At 42.5% G+C, this 15,888-nt stretch overlaps 1 protein-coding gene across 1 annotated transcript in view; it reads left to right on the top strand.

Moving 5' to 3' along the window:
* The window catches only part of LATS2 (large tumor suppressor kinase 2), a 111,769-nt gene that overhangs the window by 19,136 nt on the left and 76,745 nt on the right, over window positions 1-15,888 (top strand). Inside the window, exon 2 of the mRNA XM_053563616.1 lies at window positions 466-1,009. Coding sequence (XP_053419591.1) covers window positions 668-1,009 — 342 coding nt within the window. The 5' untranslated portion in view covers window positions 466-667. The remainder of the gene's footprint in view (window positions 1-465; window positions 1,010-15,888) is intronic.

Genomic DNA, 15,888 nt, shown 5'->3' with positions numbered 1-15,888 from the left:
GAGGTGGTTGGAGAGATTAGTAAGGACATAAGGATGAAGGACAACAGTGTGGACCAGGAGTTGATGGGTCATTAGAAACAAGCCAGAAATGTGAGCCTGAGGTACAAAATATAGCCCTTAATACTCAAGCTGTGCATTTCAAAATGGAATTTTATTATAATGAAGTTATCTGAAATGAGCTGTCAGTTGTTAATACTACTGTTCTTGCCCTGAGTTGAATATTTATAGAGATTTACTTTTTATTGCAGATTACGTATTACAGGAAACATCTTGGGACGGTCCTAGATGTCATGTGCTGTAACTAGAGTTGAATAATATTTTTATCATTTCTGAGAGGTGATGTGTTCTTTCTTATTTTTCCGAGTGTGACATTTCCAAGATCATGGTCAGTTTCTGAAAAGTAGTAGTATTAACATCATGTGAAAACCACAGATGACTATTTCTTTCATGTATTTTCTTTTTCAGAGAGTGATGATCTTCAAAATGAAGACTCTGGAGAATTTTAGGTTCTCAATAGGAACTACAAAAATTGAAGGAAAGAAAACTTTTAAAAGGAAATTGTTTTGAAAGTATGTTTACAATGAACTGATACTGTTGACAGGTTTCTTTCTTTTTTTTTTTTTTAATAAGAAGATTGTATTTATGGTAAAAGGAAACTGGACTAACAATGAGGCCAAAGACTTTTCCTGCCACGACTTATTCTGGAAATAGTAGGCAGCGATTGCAAGAGATTCGAGAAGGGTTAAAGCAGCCGTCCAAGTCTTCGGCTCAGGGGTTACCCGTGGGACCAAACAATGACACTCTCCTGGATGCCAAAGTCCTGGGGAGCAAGGATGCTGCCAGGCAGCAGCAGCAGATGAGAGCCACCCCAAAGTTTGGACCTTACCAGAAAGCATTGAGGGAAATCAGATATTCCTTGTTGCCTTTTGCTAACGAATCGGGCACTACAGCAGCTGCAGAAGTCAATCGGCAAATGCTGCAGGAGCTCGTGAATGCAGGATGTGACCAGGTGGGTGCAGACCCCCTGAGGGGCGGCGGGGAGGGAGGGGCGGCGGCTACAGTTGAGGCACCCAGAATCCTTTGGCAGTTAGTTGTTTGAAGGGTTTCAGTGGCTACTACTCATCGAAGTGTTTCTAGCTAAAAACCCAAGGCTTTTTTAATGCTCCTTTAATCATTGAACTATTTGCTTCCTTCTCTCTGGAAAGGTCTTTTGAACTGTATTTCCTTTTCAGACAAGATCCAGAAGTTTCTGGCCTCTTCCTGAAATTGTACCACATGTGTTTTCTGTTCTGTTCTAGTGAAGATGAGAGGGGCATTCACACTTGTCCGCTTTTTGGGTTCTACTGAGCTGCCATGGAGAAGAGCCTGGCTTCCCTTATTTTATTTTTGGTTTGTGCAGTTTTTTACTTATCTAGGGGAAGGGTTGATGAACATACATCAGCTGTTCTCTGCCTCTGTTTTCACCTATTTTAGAAAGTAGTGTATATCTTGTTAGAGGTAATATATTTCTATTCAGAAAATGAGATAGAATAGAAAAGAAAAAATTGGGGAAACATCAAAATGGTGATAACACAATCTAACTTCTCATTTGCTAAGGAATAAAGGATACATTAATGGAGGTAGCACCAATTATCATAAGTATACAACATATAGCATGTAGTGGTGATAAGTGTATGCTCCCTAGCAATTCAGGTACCTGCATAAAATCCAAGTTGAGAGGACCTTACAAAATGGAACTAGTATCCAACCAGGTAAGAATGTCATTAGTGAAATACAACCAGTAAAAACATAATTGCAGTATGAAATGACTTCATTACCATCTGTCACTTAAAAGTCACAGTTTATTGCCTTGGAAAATTAGTAAGATTTCATGCTCAAAACATTTCAGGATGGTTTGAGCACTTTTAGTTTCTTAGAAATAACCTAATTATGCACTACTGGCATCACAATCACAGGAAAAGGCTCACAGTATTTCCTAAAACAATCTCAATCCCCTTGTTTTGGTTTATTACCATAGAACTTAACTGGAGCATTTACACTTTTCAAATGATGCATTTGTGAACCAAATCCAGCTATTTAATAGGGGCATTCCTTGACAAGTCGGGATATACAGGGATTAATTTGTGTATAGCAAGCATTGTTATGTTGAATTGCTTTCATTAAAGCCCAGGATCATGAGTAATGTGGTGCAGAATGTTTTAGCAGGGGAAGCTGACAGCAGAGGCATGGCCTTTCTCATTGTTAAAGTACTGAGTTAAATATGCTGCCAAGAGCTGTCTATCCCTTGACAAACAGAACCCAATGGTTTTGCAAGTAGGGAAGGAGCAGTTCTTATAGCGAATAAGACTGCAGAGAGACTTTGAGGCCAATAGCAAAGCTTAAAATCTTCTCCTGTAAAATCATTTGCAAATAAAAGAGGCAATCAGAGCCTGGGTGTTTGTTGCAGTTGTGTTTCAGCTGTAAGAAAAAGAAACAAGTCTGGGCGGCGCCTGTGGCTCAGTCGGTAAGGCGCCGGCCCCATATACCGAGGGTGGTGGGTTCAAACCCAGCCCCGGCCAAACGGCAACCAAAAAATAGCCGGGCGTTGTGGCAGGCGCCTGTAGTCCCAGCTGCTCGGGAGGCTGAGGCAAGAGAATCGCTTAAGCCCAGGAGTTGGAGGTTGCTGTGAGCTGTGTGAGGCCACGGCACTCTACCGAGGGCCATAAAGTGAGACTCTGTCTCTACCAAAAAAAAAAAAAAAAAAAAAAAGAAAAAGAAACAAGTCAGGCAAATAATCCAGGATATGGGTGGGATCTTATTAGGGTAAAATCGATGAGTGATAATTACAGTGCAAGAAATAAGCTGGTGCTGATTCCAACAGAGTGAAACACAAATACAGTAAAATTAAGGATCGTGACACCAGTGAAGTTCATCAACATTTAATTTATGTTAATTGCAAGCAGAATGGGCTCCATTTACCATATTTAATGCTCCTGAAATAATTCTGTCAGTTTGGTATAGAGCGTTAGTTTGTAACTTAAAACAGCTGTGCCTCCACCCAATCCCTCCAACTCAGATTTCTCTTGGTCTGGATAAAAGGTGCATTTGCTTTCAGAAAATTCTGGTAGGAAAGTTATCATGTGAGTCCAAATAATGCGAGAAAAACTGTGTGCATCTGTGGGATAAAGCAGATGATTAGACTCCAGTATAATAGTAAGGAGGAATCTCCTTCTCTGTCTCCTATTGTGTTGCCTTTCCATTTCGATTTTGTTCCCGTTTTTTGAGTTTAAGTGTTGTCTTTAACCGCTATATTCATCGGAATGTCTATGTTTTCCCAAGTTCTTAAAGGTACTAAGTGTTGATTCACATTCATATGCAATATTTTGTTTATTACACATGTATACACAATTTTTTCCATTTTATTTGTACTAAGACTTACTGAAAATATTTACTTCAGTGTTGGTAAATGGATGTTGTCTTTTGAACTTTTTAGCAAAGGAAAATTTACGTTACAAAGTGCACTATTCCTAAGCATACAGCTTAGTGACTTTTCACATATTAAGCACCCCACTTAACTTGCATGTATATATGTATATTTTTGATTAGCTTATATATTTTTAATTAAAATATTTTAAAATGGGCCAGGCTTGGTGGCTCACGCCTATAATCCTAGCAATCTGTGAGGCCGAGGCAGGTGGATTGTTTGAGCTCACAGGTTCGAGACCAGCCTGAGCAAGAGCGAGACCCCTATCTCTAAAAATAGCTAGGTGTTGTGGCGGGTGCCTGTAGTCCCAGCTACTGGGGAGGCTGAGGCAAGAGAATCTCTTGAGCCCAAGAGTTTGAGGTTGCTGTGGGGTATGACACCAGGGCATTCTACCAAGGGTGACAAAGTCAGACTCTTGTCTCAAAAAAAGAAAATAAATAAATACATATATATATTTATTTTAAAATGGAAATTTCTAGGAAAAGACTTTAGGATAAGTATTTTCTGAGTAATGATATAATGTATATGTCATATGATATAATGATAATAAATCTTTTGCATGTAAGTTACTGAAAACATGAAAATTCCTATGTGAAAAAGCTAGACCAATAGATTAAACCTCCATAGCTGACCACCTCCCTACGCTGACAACCTTCTTAACCACATGTATGTATAGTACTTCTGGTTCCTTATATTGACCACTTCTGTGTGTTGACCAGTTTGTTACAGTCCCTTGAGTGGTCAACTCACAGAGGTTCCATTGTATTTTTTTTTTTTTTTTGAGACAGAATCTCAAGCTGTTGCCCTGGGTAGAGTGCCATAATGTCATAGGTCACAGCAACCTCAAACTCTTGGGCTCAAGCGATTTTCTTGCCTCAGCCTCCCAAGTAATTGGGACTACAGGCGCCTGCCACAATGCTACTGGCTATTGTTTTGTGGCAATTACCATTGTTGTTTTAGCTGGCCCAGGCCGGGTTTGAACCTGCCAGCCTCAGTGTATGTGGCCGGCACCCTACCCACAGAGCTATGGGTGCCGCCATGTTTCTTAAGGAGTTCTTTAAAAAGAGACTTGAGGAATTGGAAAGACAAGTTTTTTGGTTATAAGTGTCATATTTTGTAGAAAATTAGTTTTATGGTTGTAAGTGTCATATTTTGTAGCATCGGAGACTTGTTATTGGCATATGTGATCATTTAAATTTAGCTTTACTTTTCCTTTTAATCTTTATGATTTCAAATGATCCTGTTACCAGAGTCTCTGCTTTTCTTTTCCTGAAAAGTTTTAAAAAGCACTACTTGGATTTTTTGAAGATGTTAACATGCATAACATTTCTCTGTTCCACAGAGATGTATGTGGCTTGTATTCTCAGTGAGTTGTAGTGGGTTGTCAGGGGTGGCACCTGTGTGGTGGGGACGTGGTGGGCTCCTGTACTCAGCCTATAGCCTGATCCAGCAGCTTCCCAGGGTAGGCCCATGGCTCCTGTCTCCCTCAGAATAAGAAAGCACATTGGGTCTTTTCACATTGGGTCTCCTAGAGGAAGACTCAGGTGAGAAATTTCTTTTAGAAGTGAGTCCTAGGAAATGTTTCTTCTTCCCGTGAGAAATTAGCATATGCCTTTTCTCTCTGTCTCTCTCTCTCTTTTTTTTTTCAAGCGATCCTTCTGCTTCAGCCTCTGGAGTAGCTGGGAATACAGCCCTCCACCCCCATCACAATGCCTGACTAATTTTTCTATTTTTAGTAGGGATGGGGTCTCACACTTTCTCAGGCTGGTCTCAAACTCCTGAGCTCAAGGGATCCTCTGCCTCCACCTCCCACAGTGGTGGGATTATAGGTGTAAGCCAGCCCACTGGCTACATATGCCTTTTCTTTATGGATGACCTGTGTATCCTGACTTCAGTCAAGCCTCCCTCTGATCTGTTGAGGGTGCCCAATATGTGGCTCAGCATAGATATGTGCATTTTCCTGGTCCTAAATGTAATTACAGCCTGTCAGCTGTAATTTTGCAAATCCTGATTTAATCTATTCCCTCCACACACACAAACTATTGTGTTTAAATGATTTTAATATTTAATGGAATATGAGGGTAGGGAGAAACATAAACAGACTTCATTACTATCAATAAGGAAATGTGTGAGAAAAACAGCTGATGTTTGGATGTGCATTCAGAGGCAGGCTTCTTGAGAACAGTAGTCACAGCGCCCTACGAATCAGGGGTGATATGATTAATAAGAAAAGGGAGGGCCGGGCATGGTGACTCACACCTGTAATCCTAGCACTCTGGGAGGCCAAGGCAGGTGGATTGCTTGAGCTCACGAGTTCAAGACCAGCTGGAGCAAAAGCGAGACCCTATCTCTACTAAAAATAGAAAAACTGAGGCCAACCCCCCTCATGCTCTGCTGCAGCTTCTGGGCTCTTGCAGATACAGGCTCAATACCCCTCTCCCTGACCTTGCTTGCTTATTTTGGGGCTCTTAGGATGTACTGTTTTGTAATAGTTCCCTACTTTCCCATTTCTGGATTCTAGCTTAGCTCAAATTCTTTTTTTACCGCAGGATCTTCCTGGTTCTTCCACCTAGATACGAGCTGTTCCTGTTCAAGCTTTTATAGCAATTTGTGTCTTAACTCATAGGGTGCTTGATGGATTAGGACTTGTGTACGCAGATTGTCGTGTTCTTTTCTTGCTTTCCCTATCATTTGTGCCTTCTGTTGAGACCTGGGTACTGGAAGTTTATTCCTTTGTGCCCAGAAGGCCTCCATGCTGCTTATTTAGGGCATGTCCTCAATTTACATTTACTGAAGTAGTGATGGTTCCATATACTAGTGCAGGCAGAGGCCCTCATTTCAACTGTCAGACATCTCAATAGATGCTAAGGAGAAAGACAGATCCTCCCTATGGAATTTATTTTGTTTAGTTCCATCAATATGCATCATCAGGAAACTATAGAATGAATAACAACCCAAAATAAGGAAGCAAAGATCTCAACCAGTGGAGGTTCATTAAGCCAAAATTTGGAGGGGGGGGGGGACACAAACCACAGAATACAAACCACAGATGGATCTGTGGCTGTTTTAAAACTAAGGGGAATTTGGGAAAGTCAGTATTTAATGGAAGGCCTACAGAAAAAAAGGGGGCTGGGGTGGTGGTAAGGTAAATGTTTACATTCTTGTGAGGCCCAGAAAATCTACATTTTACTTAAGGCAAGGTGAATGTTTGTAGAGAAATGGACAGTGAAGAATCAATTATGTAATGTCCCTGGGTTAGTGGAAGAATGATCTTGTCCATAATCAACAACACACTGTAGTTTTAGGAGCTAGACTTAGTCTGCAGACCCAAAGTTAAAATTTGCAAGTCCGGGCGGCGCCTGTGGCTCAGTCGGTAGGGCACCAGCCCCATATACTGAGGGTGGCGGGTTCAAACCCGGCCCCGACCAAACTGCAACCAAAAAATAGCCTGGCGTTGTGGCGGGCGCCTGTAGTCCCAGCTACTCGGGAGGCTGAGGCAAGAGAATCGCTTAAGCCCAGGAGTTGGAGGTTGCTGTGAGCTGTGTGAGGCCAAGGCACTCTACCAAGGGCCATAAAGTGAGACTCTTGTCTCTACAAAAAAAAAAAAAAAAAAAGCCTTTATAGGTTTTCGGAAAAAAAAAAATTTGCAAGTCCTTGTTTATGGAAAGCCCCCAAAGAATTTCCTTATGAATTATTTGTGGGGGCAGTCCTCCTTAGATGCCAGTGGCCTTTTATCTCCCCCCAACCTCCCAGAGCTGGCCATAATGTTGGAAGGGAATGTCTAGGAAGGTAGGGTGTTACATGACTCAGCCTACAGATTTGACCTACCATTTTGCGTACAGAGTTGGGGGTAGTCGTCTTGAGATTTTTATTTTCCTTTATGAGAGAAAGATGTAGAGACATGTTAACACTGAACTAATCCTTTGTCTTGATGATAAGCTTCTGTCTCAGGATTGTTTCACTATAGTAAAGGTATTTTGCTGAAAAAGATAAAAGGAATTTAGATAACATGTATATTTCTTCTATATACCCCCCCTTTTTTTTGAGACAGAGTCTGACTATGTCGCCCTCAGTAGAGTGCTGTGATGTCACAAATCACAGCAACCTCCAACTCTTGAACTTAAGTGATTCTCTTGTCTCAGCCTCCCATGGAGCTGGGACTACAGGCGCCCGCCACGATGCCTGGGTATTTTTTTGTTGTAGCTGTTACTGTTCTTTGGCAGATCCAGGCTAGGTTCGAACCTGCCAGCTCCAGTGTACATGGTTGGTGCCCTAGCCCCTGAGCTACAGACGTCCAGCCAGTCTCCCTTCTTTTTGAAAGGGAAGGAGTTTTCAGTGTTGTTGAACACTCACATTGCCCTGAAATGTTAGTAGGAGGAAAGGAAGAAAGAAACGCTTTAGTTTAGGAATGTCCAAGTTGTATAACAGGAAAATGTATCACAATGGCATTTGGGTGTAGCAGTTCCTTGCCCCCCCCCTCCCCGTTCTTTATATTTATTTCATTTATTTATTTTTTGAGAGAGTGTCAAGCTATCGCCCTGGGTAGAGTGCCGTGATGTTATAGCTCAAAACAACCTCCAACTTGGGCTCAAGCAATCCTTTTGCCTCAATTTTTCTTTTTTTCTATTTATTTACAGAGTCCCACCCTATGCCCTAAGCAGAGTGCAATGTTGTTTTACCTCTCTGCAACCTGAGACTCGGGCTATGGGCATCCCGTACTGCGTCAGCCTTCAGAAGCCACTGGGATTATAGGTTCTCACTGAGGCGCCAGGCTGGGTTTTTCAACTTTTTAGGAGTTGGGGTCTTACTCTCGCTCAGACAAGTCTTGAACTCCTGAGCTCAAGCAGTTCTCCTTCCTCACCCTGCCACAGTGCTGGGATTACAGGCATGAGCCACCGTGCCCGGCATCGTTTTCTCTTTTTAGTAGAGATGGGGTCTTGCTTTTGCTCAGGCTGGTCTCAAAGTTGTGAGCTCAAGCAACCACCCACGGGGGCCTCCCAGAGTGCAAGGATTACAGGTATGAGCCACCACATCCTGCCCTTCCCCACTTCTTTTTAAATGGCTTCCAATTAAGTTTGGCTTTGCCAAAAGATAAGAACTGTATATGTTCTTAAAGTAGGATTTAAAATTACTTTGACAAGACCCAAGCAAATCATACATTCCTGTGCTATCTCCTACCCTATTCCTAGTCTTCTCCTAGTAGTTACAATAGTGTGTGTTCATTGTGCAAGTTTGGAAAATGCAGAAACAAAAAAAGAAAATAAAAATCCCCTGTAATTCAGTCAGCCTAGCTATAACCACTGCTAATCTTTTTATTTTATTTTATTTTTTTCCCAGTTTTTGGCTGGAGCTGGGTTTGAACCCACCACCTCCGGTATATGGGGCTGGCGCCCTACTCCTTTGAGCCACAGGCACCACCCCTGCTAATCATTTTTGTATAAAACCAGACAACTATTTTCTCTCTCTCTCTCTTTTTTTTTTTTTTTTGAGACAGAATCTCACTATGTTACCCTCATAGAGTACTGTGGCGTCACGGCTCACAGCAACCTTAAACTCTTGGGCTTAAGCAATTCTCTTGCCTCAGTCTCCCAAGTAGCTGGAACTACAAGGCGCCTGCCACGATGCCCGGGTATTTTTTTGCCCAGGCCAGATTTGAACCCGCCAGCCCTTGTGTATATGGCCAGCGCCCTAACCACTGAGCTATGGGTACCGAGCCTGGACAACTATTTTCTAGGTAAAAATATATATATTGGCATATATATTAAACTAATGGTTTATAATACGTGAATTGGGGGCTTGTGGTATACAGGTGGCCTGTGCCCTCCCAGACACCTCCTTGCCCTCTGGCTTGGCCCAGAGGCTCTTTCCTCAAGTGCCTCCTGCAGCTGTCCCCTCCTCCACCCAGGCCAGCCTTTCCTACTTGGTGCCCTCCTCCTAGCACTTACTCTGAAAAGGAAGATTCTGTCATTTCCCTTCCAGAATCCCAGTCTCAGGTCCTTGGTCTCTGCAGTCTTGCTCTGGCCTTGCCTGCTCTGTAACGTTTGGACTTCCCAGTGCTGACCCTCTTTGCTGGGTAAGGCCTTCAAGCCAGTGATTCAGAAGAGTCTTTAATGATCCCCTAGTCTAAATTAGATCTCTTGGTTCTCTCTCTTGACACAGTGATTTATCCTTTCAGCATTTGTCAGAATTTGCTGCTAAGTTATTTTTATATATATCTTCTCCTATAGATTTTAAGCCCCTCAAGGCAGCGGCTTTGTTCTAGGTCACCACTTTCTAGGACCAGGAAGTGTGCAAGCTCTCAAGAACTTCTGCTGAACAAACCAAGGGACAAACATTTTATCATAAATATATATATATATATATTTTTTTTTTTTTTTTGTAGAGACAGAGTCTCAGTTTGTCGCCCTCGGTAGAGTGCTGTGGCGTCACAGCTCACAGCAACCTCCAACTCCTGGGCTTAGGCAATTCTCTTGCCTCAGCCTCCCGAATAGCTGGGACTACAGGCGCCTTCCACAACGCCTGGCTATTTTTTTGCTGCAGTTTGGCCGGGGCCGGGTTCGAACCCACCACCCTCCATATATGGGGCCGGCACCCTACCTACTGAGCCACAGGCGCCATCCTATCATAAATATTTTTATTCTGTTAAATATTCTTTTAAAACTATAATATATTCCATTGCTCAAATAGATGTTCCATAATTTAAGGAGTTGGTGGTGGATATCCTTCTTCATAAATCTTCATGGGTACCACTCATTTTCTTGGATAAATTTTAGGAATAGAACTGCTAGGGTAAGTGATAAGAGCATTTTCGTAATTTCTATTTGTATTTTCATGGAGCGCTTTTTTTTTTTTTTTTTTTTAAGACAAAGTCTCAAGATACCACCCTGGGTAGAGTACTGTGGCATCATAGCTTCCAGCAACCTCCAACTCTTGGGCTCAAGTGATCCACTTATCTTAGTTTTTCTTTTTTTTTTTTTTGGCCAGGGCTGGGTTTGAACCCACCACCTCCAGCATATGGGACCGGTGCCCTACTCCTTGAGCCACAGGCGCCACCCATCTTAGTTTTTCTATTTTGAGTTGAGATGGGGGTCTTGCTTTTGTTCACGCTAGTCTCATAATAATGAAAAGAAAGTGATCATGGTAATAGTGGAATAATGAAAAGAAAGTGATCGTGGTAATAATGGAAAACTACCACAGTGCAAGGGGGTGCTACAAAGTGCTGGGGACTGGATCTATTTTCCTGTGAAAATGGGTTTTTGAGGAAATCATGTTTCCTCTTTTCTCCAAGTGACTTACCTTTTTGAGGTTCAGGTCCTAGGTTGACATCAGAGTCTGCAGTCCTGGTCTGTGCACTGTGAATGTAATTGCTGCCACCTCGTGAGTTGTCCTGCAGACCCCAAGGAATGTCTGTAAAGTGACTGGCACACGGTCAGTACACAAAGATGGGTACACAAACCACTGTGCCACATGTCATCAGTGCTCAGAAGTTTGTGAAGCAGTTGGAGAGCTGGGTTTCAGTGCACCATGGTATATTTTATTTCATAGCAAGATTTCTACTTAACCGGCTGTGGTGCTGCTTCTGCTGTCCCCTCCTCTATGGGAGTTGCATGAAGAAATTGTGCTCTAACTTGGGGGATGTGTGTGCCCTTGTGTTTTTTTTTTTAAGAGACAGAGTCTTACTTTGTCGCCCTTGGTAGAGTGCTGTGACGTCACTGCTCACAGTAACCTCTTGCTCTTGGGTTTAGGCGATTCTCCTGCCTCAGCCTCCCAAGTAGCTGGGACTACAAGTGCCCGCTACAACACCCGGCTTTTTGTTGTTGTTGCAGTTTGGCCAGGGCGGGGTTTGAACCCACCACCCTCGGTATATGGGGCTGGCGCCCTACTCACTGAGCCACAGGCGCTGCCCTGCCCTTGTAGTTTTGATATATATTTGGCTGGCTGTGACATTAGAAGAATTATTATTTATTTATTTTTTTTTTTTGAGACAGAGCCTCAAGCTGTTCCCCTGGGTAGAGTGCTGTGGCATCACAGCTCACAGCAACCTGCCACTTCTGGGCTCAAGCGATTCTCCTGCCTCTGCCTCCCAAGTAGCTGGGACTACAGGCACCTGCCACAATGCCTGGCTATTTTTTTGGTTGTAGCCATCATTGTTTGGCGGGCCTGGGCTGGATTTAAACCCGCCAGCTCAGGTATATGTGGTTGGCGCCTTAGCCACTTGAGCCACAGGCACTGAGCCCATTAGAAGAATTATTAATCTTATGATAGACATAAAGGTTGTTTTGTACAAAAGTAAATAATTATGACAAACTTCCTCAGCCAAAAAGTAAACATTCGATATAAATTGGAAGTTAATTCAAACTTCATTTGGTTTATAAAAGCTTTTATTCAGCAGAGAGCCATTGTAAAACTAGTGGCATTTGGTGTCTAGGAGGCTCAAGAATGTGGCTGAGTATAGGGAACAATCAGACTCTGTGCCAGCTTTCAACCTTGGAGTGACTTAGAGCAGGCTAAAGGGTGAGGTGTGTGTCTGTCACCTTCTCTTTTTGCCTCCAAGCCCAGTAGCTTCATTCAACTCTGCTATATCAGTGTTCCTACTTTCTCTGGTGTTTTAGGCTGGAAATATTAGAGCAAGAGGCCCCAGCCTGTAGCTGGCCATCTGTTAGTAAGTCTTGGTGTGTTTGTTTGCCACATGAGTGCTTCCACATTGGGCTGAGATTTCTGAGGTTGCTGGTGGAAGGAAGAATCAACTCAGCAGAGACTCAGCTAACCCCCTTTTAGGATTTCATTGGTAATAAGAAGTAGAGGGAATAATACTGTTCCATTACCCTGGCCCAGTAATTCATTCTCTCAGTGAACAATCAACAACTACCCTCTCCCTCTGCCCATCTGATCCCTTCTTAGCTAACTTAATTACTTACTACTAGCTCACCTCTCCTGCTCCTTTTATTATACATGCCTCCTGCCACTAGACTATGAGATCTTCTGCTCCAGCATCACTCTTGCTGTCATCTGCCTGGAGTGCCCAGTTGACTGCAGTCCAGTGCTCAAGTTCCACTTCCAGTGTGCACGCTTGTGGCCTTCTGTGGCCATTCATCCCAATGCAGGCTGAGCTGTCCCTTTGCTGAGTTCCCGTTTGTGTCATTACTTTCCAGGGAACTGTAGTAGGTCTCCACAGGGTCTTAGGGAATACTTAGCCCCAGAATATTCAACCTTTTTTCTTTTCTGCCCAACATTGTAAATTGGAAGGATTACAGTTGTCTCAGGCCACACAGTAAGTACACAAGCACTAATGAAAGCTGATTAGCAATAAAGGTCTGTGCATACTTTGCATGATATTGGATATCACTGATAAGCAAAAACATCCTCACAAAATCAGCATGGGAGGCAGGTCTGTTCACAGTTGAATTGACTGAGACCTAGACCGGTGATGTGGTCTGTTGAAGATTGTATAGCAAGTTCAGGGCAGAGCTGGAGGTAGAAGCCTGTCTATTTTTGTCCATGGGACTTGGAAAAAAGAGACGTAACTGTCTCTTTTCATTTATAAAAATAAGATATATATATATTTTTTTCTTTTTTGAGACAGAGCCTCAAGCTGTCACCCTGGGTAGAGTGCCTGTGGCATCTTAGCTCACAGTAATCTCCAACTCCCAGTCTTAAGCGATTCTCTTGCCTCAGCCTCCCAAGTACCTGGGACCACAGGCGCCCACCTCAATGCCCGGCTATTTTTTGGTTGCAGCCGTCATTGTTATTTGGTGGGCCCAGGCTGGATTTGAACCCGCCAGCTCAGGTGTATGTGGCTGGCGCCTTAGCCGCTTGAGCCATAGGCGCTGAGCCTATAAATAAGATACTTTCATGTAGTAAAATTTACCCATCAACCCTCTGTCCAGAAATAATGTTATTTAGTTGTGTATATATATATTTTTGTTTTTGTTAGCTTTTTAGTTTAGTAATCTTTTTTTTAATATTTTAATTTTATTTAATTTCAGCTTGCTTGTTCATTCTTCTTTGAAGTACTCTCTTTTTTTTGTTCATTTTCTTCTTTCTCTGGCGATGCTCTTTCCCATTGCCTTCCCAGTAGTTGGGATTACAGACGTCCACCACAACGTTTGGCTGTTTTTGATGTTGTTAGTAGAGACGGGGTCTTACTCTGGCTCACTGCTGCTCATACTGGTCTCCAACCTCTGAGCTCAGGCAATCCACCTGCCTTGGCCTCCCACAGCGCTGGGACAACAGGCGTGAGCCACCACGCCCGGCCTAGTTTAGTAATCTTCTACAAGTAAAATAGCATAGTAAAAGCCCATCTATCCATCTACTAGCTTCAACAGCTTGGTATTGGTATTATTGGTATTGGTATTATTCCTTTCTTGTTTTATCTGTCTCAGAATTTTTTTTAAATAATTATTTAGGCTCAGCACCCATAGCTCAGTGGTTAGGGCTCCAGCCACATACCAGAGCTGGTGGGTTCAAACCTGGCCTGGGCCTACTAAACAACAATGACAATTTCAACAAAAAGTAGCCGGACATCCTGGCAGGTCCCTGTAGTCCCAGCTACTTGGGAGGCTGAGGCAGGAGAATCACTTAAGCCCAAGAGTTTGAGATTGCTGTGAACTGTGACACCATAGCATTCTAATGAGGGCGCCATAGTGAAACTCTGTCTCAAAAAAAGGAAAAAAAGTATTTAATTGAAATATATTATCTATGGTGTTTTAAAAATCAATACCAGGCATCATATCATCTAACATCTGAAAATATTTAAATGTATCTCTATAAAAGATTGAAAATGATAGAAAAGATAATACATAATCTACTACCAATACTATTATAATATTCAGGAATAAACTTGTATATATTTAATTACATGTCCTAATTTTTTTTGGAGGCAGAGTCTCACTTTGTTACCCTCGGTAGAGTGCTGTGGCATCAGAGCTCACAGCAACCTCAAACTCTTGAGCTCAAGTGATTCTCTTGCCTTAGCCTCTCTAGTAGCTGGGACTATAGGCGCCTGCCATAACGCCCGGCTATTTTTGTTGTTGTTTTTAGCAGGCCCTGGGCAGGTTTGAACCCACCATCCCTGGAGCATATCCCTGGCTCCCTAACCACTGAGCTATAGACGCCCCCCTACATATACTAATTAACATAATTTTAGAATGCCTACTTGGCTAACATTTTATGACTACTTAAAGTTAATATTTTTGAGTAATTTTTATGTGAATGTCACTTATTCCTCCCAGCAAGCCTATGAGGAAGGTTCTGTTGTTTTCTGCATTTTATAGATGAGAAATCTGGATTATAGTTTAACTTGCATAAGGCCGATAATACAGTCATTAAGTGGTGGCACTGAGAATCAAACCTAAGTCTGGCTGTTTCTTATAATATCCAGGATTTTTTTCCCTCAACATTTATATACAGAAAATTTCTTCATATCATTAAAAACATTATTCTGAAATGTTTTCATGACAATTTACTTGTGAATTCTCCTTTTTTTTGTGGATTTTTTTTTAATTATGAATAATGCTACTGTGAACATGTTTGTTCATAAATTTTGTTAAGTTTTGGAAGACGTCTCTATTATTTTCTTTAGGTTAGGGGTTTTTGTGTGTGTCTGTGTGTGTGTTTTTCTTGAGACTAGAGTCTCACTTTGTTGCCCTGCATAGAATGCCAAGGCGTCATAGCTTGCAGCATCTTCAAATCTTGGGCTCAAGTGATACTCTTGCTTCAGCCTCCCAAATAGCTGGGACTCCAGGTACTCACCATGATACCCAGATAGTTTTTCTATTTTTTTGTAGAGATAGAGTCTCACTCTTGCTCAGGCTGGTGTCAGACTCCTGAGCTCAGGCAATCTACCCATTTTGGCCTCCCAGAGGTCTAGTATTATAGATATGAGCCACTGTGCCTGGCTTATATTAGATTTTTATAAGTGAAATTACTCCAGGAATCTGGTACTATAATTGTTTTGTGCATGCTAGTTTTTCATAGAGCAGTTCTCAACCTTCCTAATGCCTCCTAATGCCGCGACCCTTTAACACAGTTCCTCATGTTGTGGTGACTCTCAACCATAAAATTCTTTTCTTTTTTTTTTTTTGTAGAGACAGAGTCTCACCTTATTGCCCTCGGTAGAGTGCCGTGGTGTCACACGGCTCACAGCAACCTCCAAATCCTTGGGCTTAGGCGATTCTCTTGCCTCAGCCTCCCAAGTAGCTGGGACTACAGGCGCCTGCCACAACGCCCGGCTATTTTTTTGTTGCAGTTTGGCCGAGGCTGGGCTTGAACCCGCCACCCTTGGCATATGGGGCCGGCGCCCTACCCGCTGAGCCACAGGCGCCGCCCCCATAAAATTATTTTCATTGCTATTACATAACTAATTTTGCTACTGTTAGGAATTATAATGTAAATATCTGATACGCAGGATGTATTTTTATTGTTAC

Source organism: Nycticebus coucang, chromosome 15 (genome assembly GCF_027406575.1).
Source record: "Nycticebus coucang isolate mNycCou1 chromosome 15, mNycCou1.pri, whole genome shotgun sequence".
Taxonomy (NCBI): domain Eukaryota; kingdom Metazoa; phylum Chordata; class Mammalia; order Primates; family Lorisidae; genus Nycticebus; species Nycticebus coucang.
Note: the sequence above shows the minus strand (reverse complement) of the source record. Positions and strands in the feature narration are given on the sequence as shown.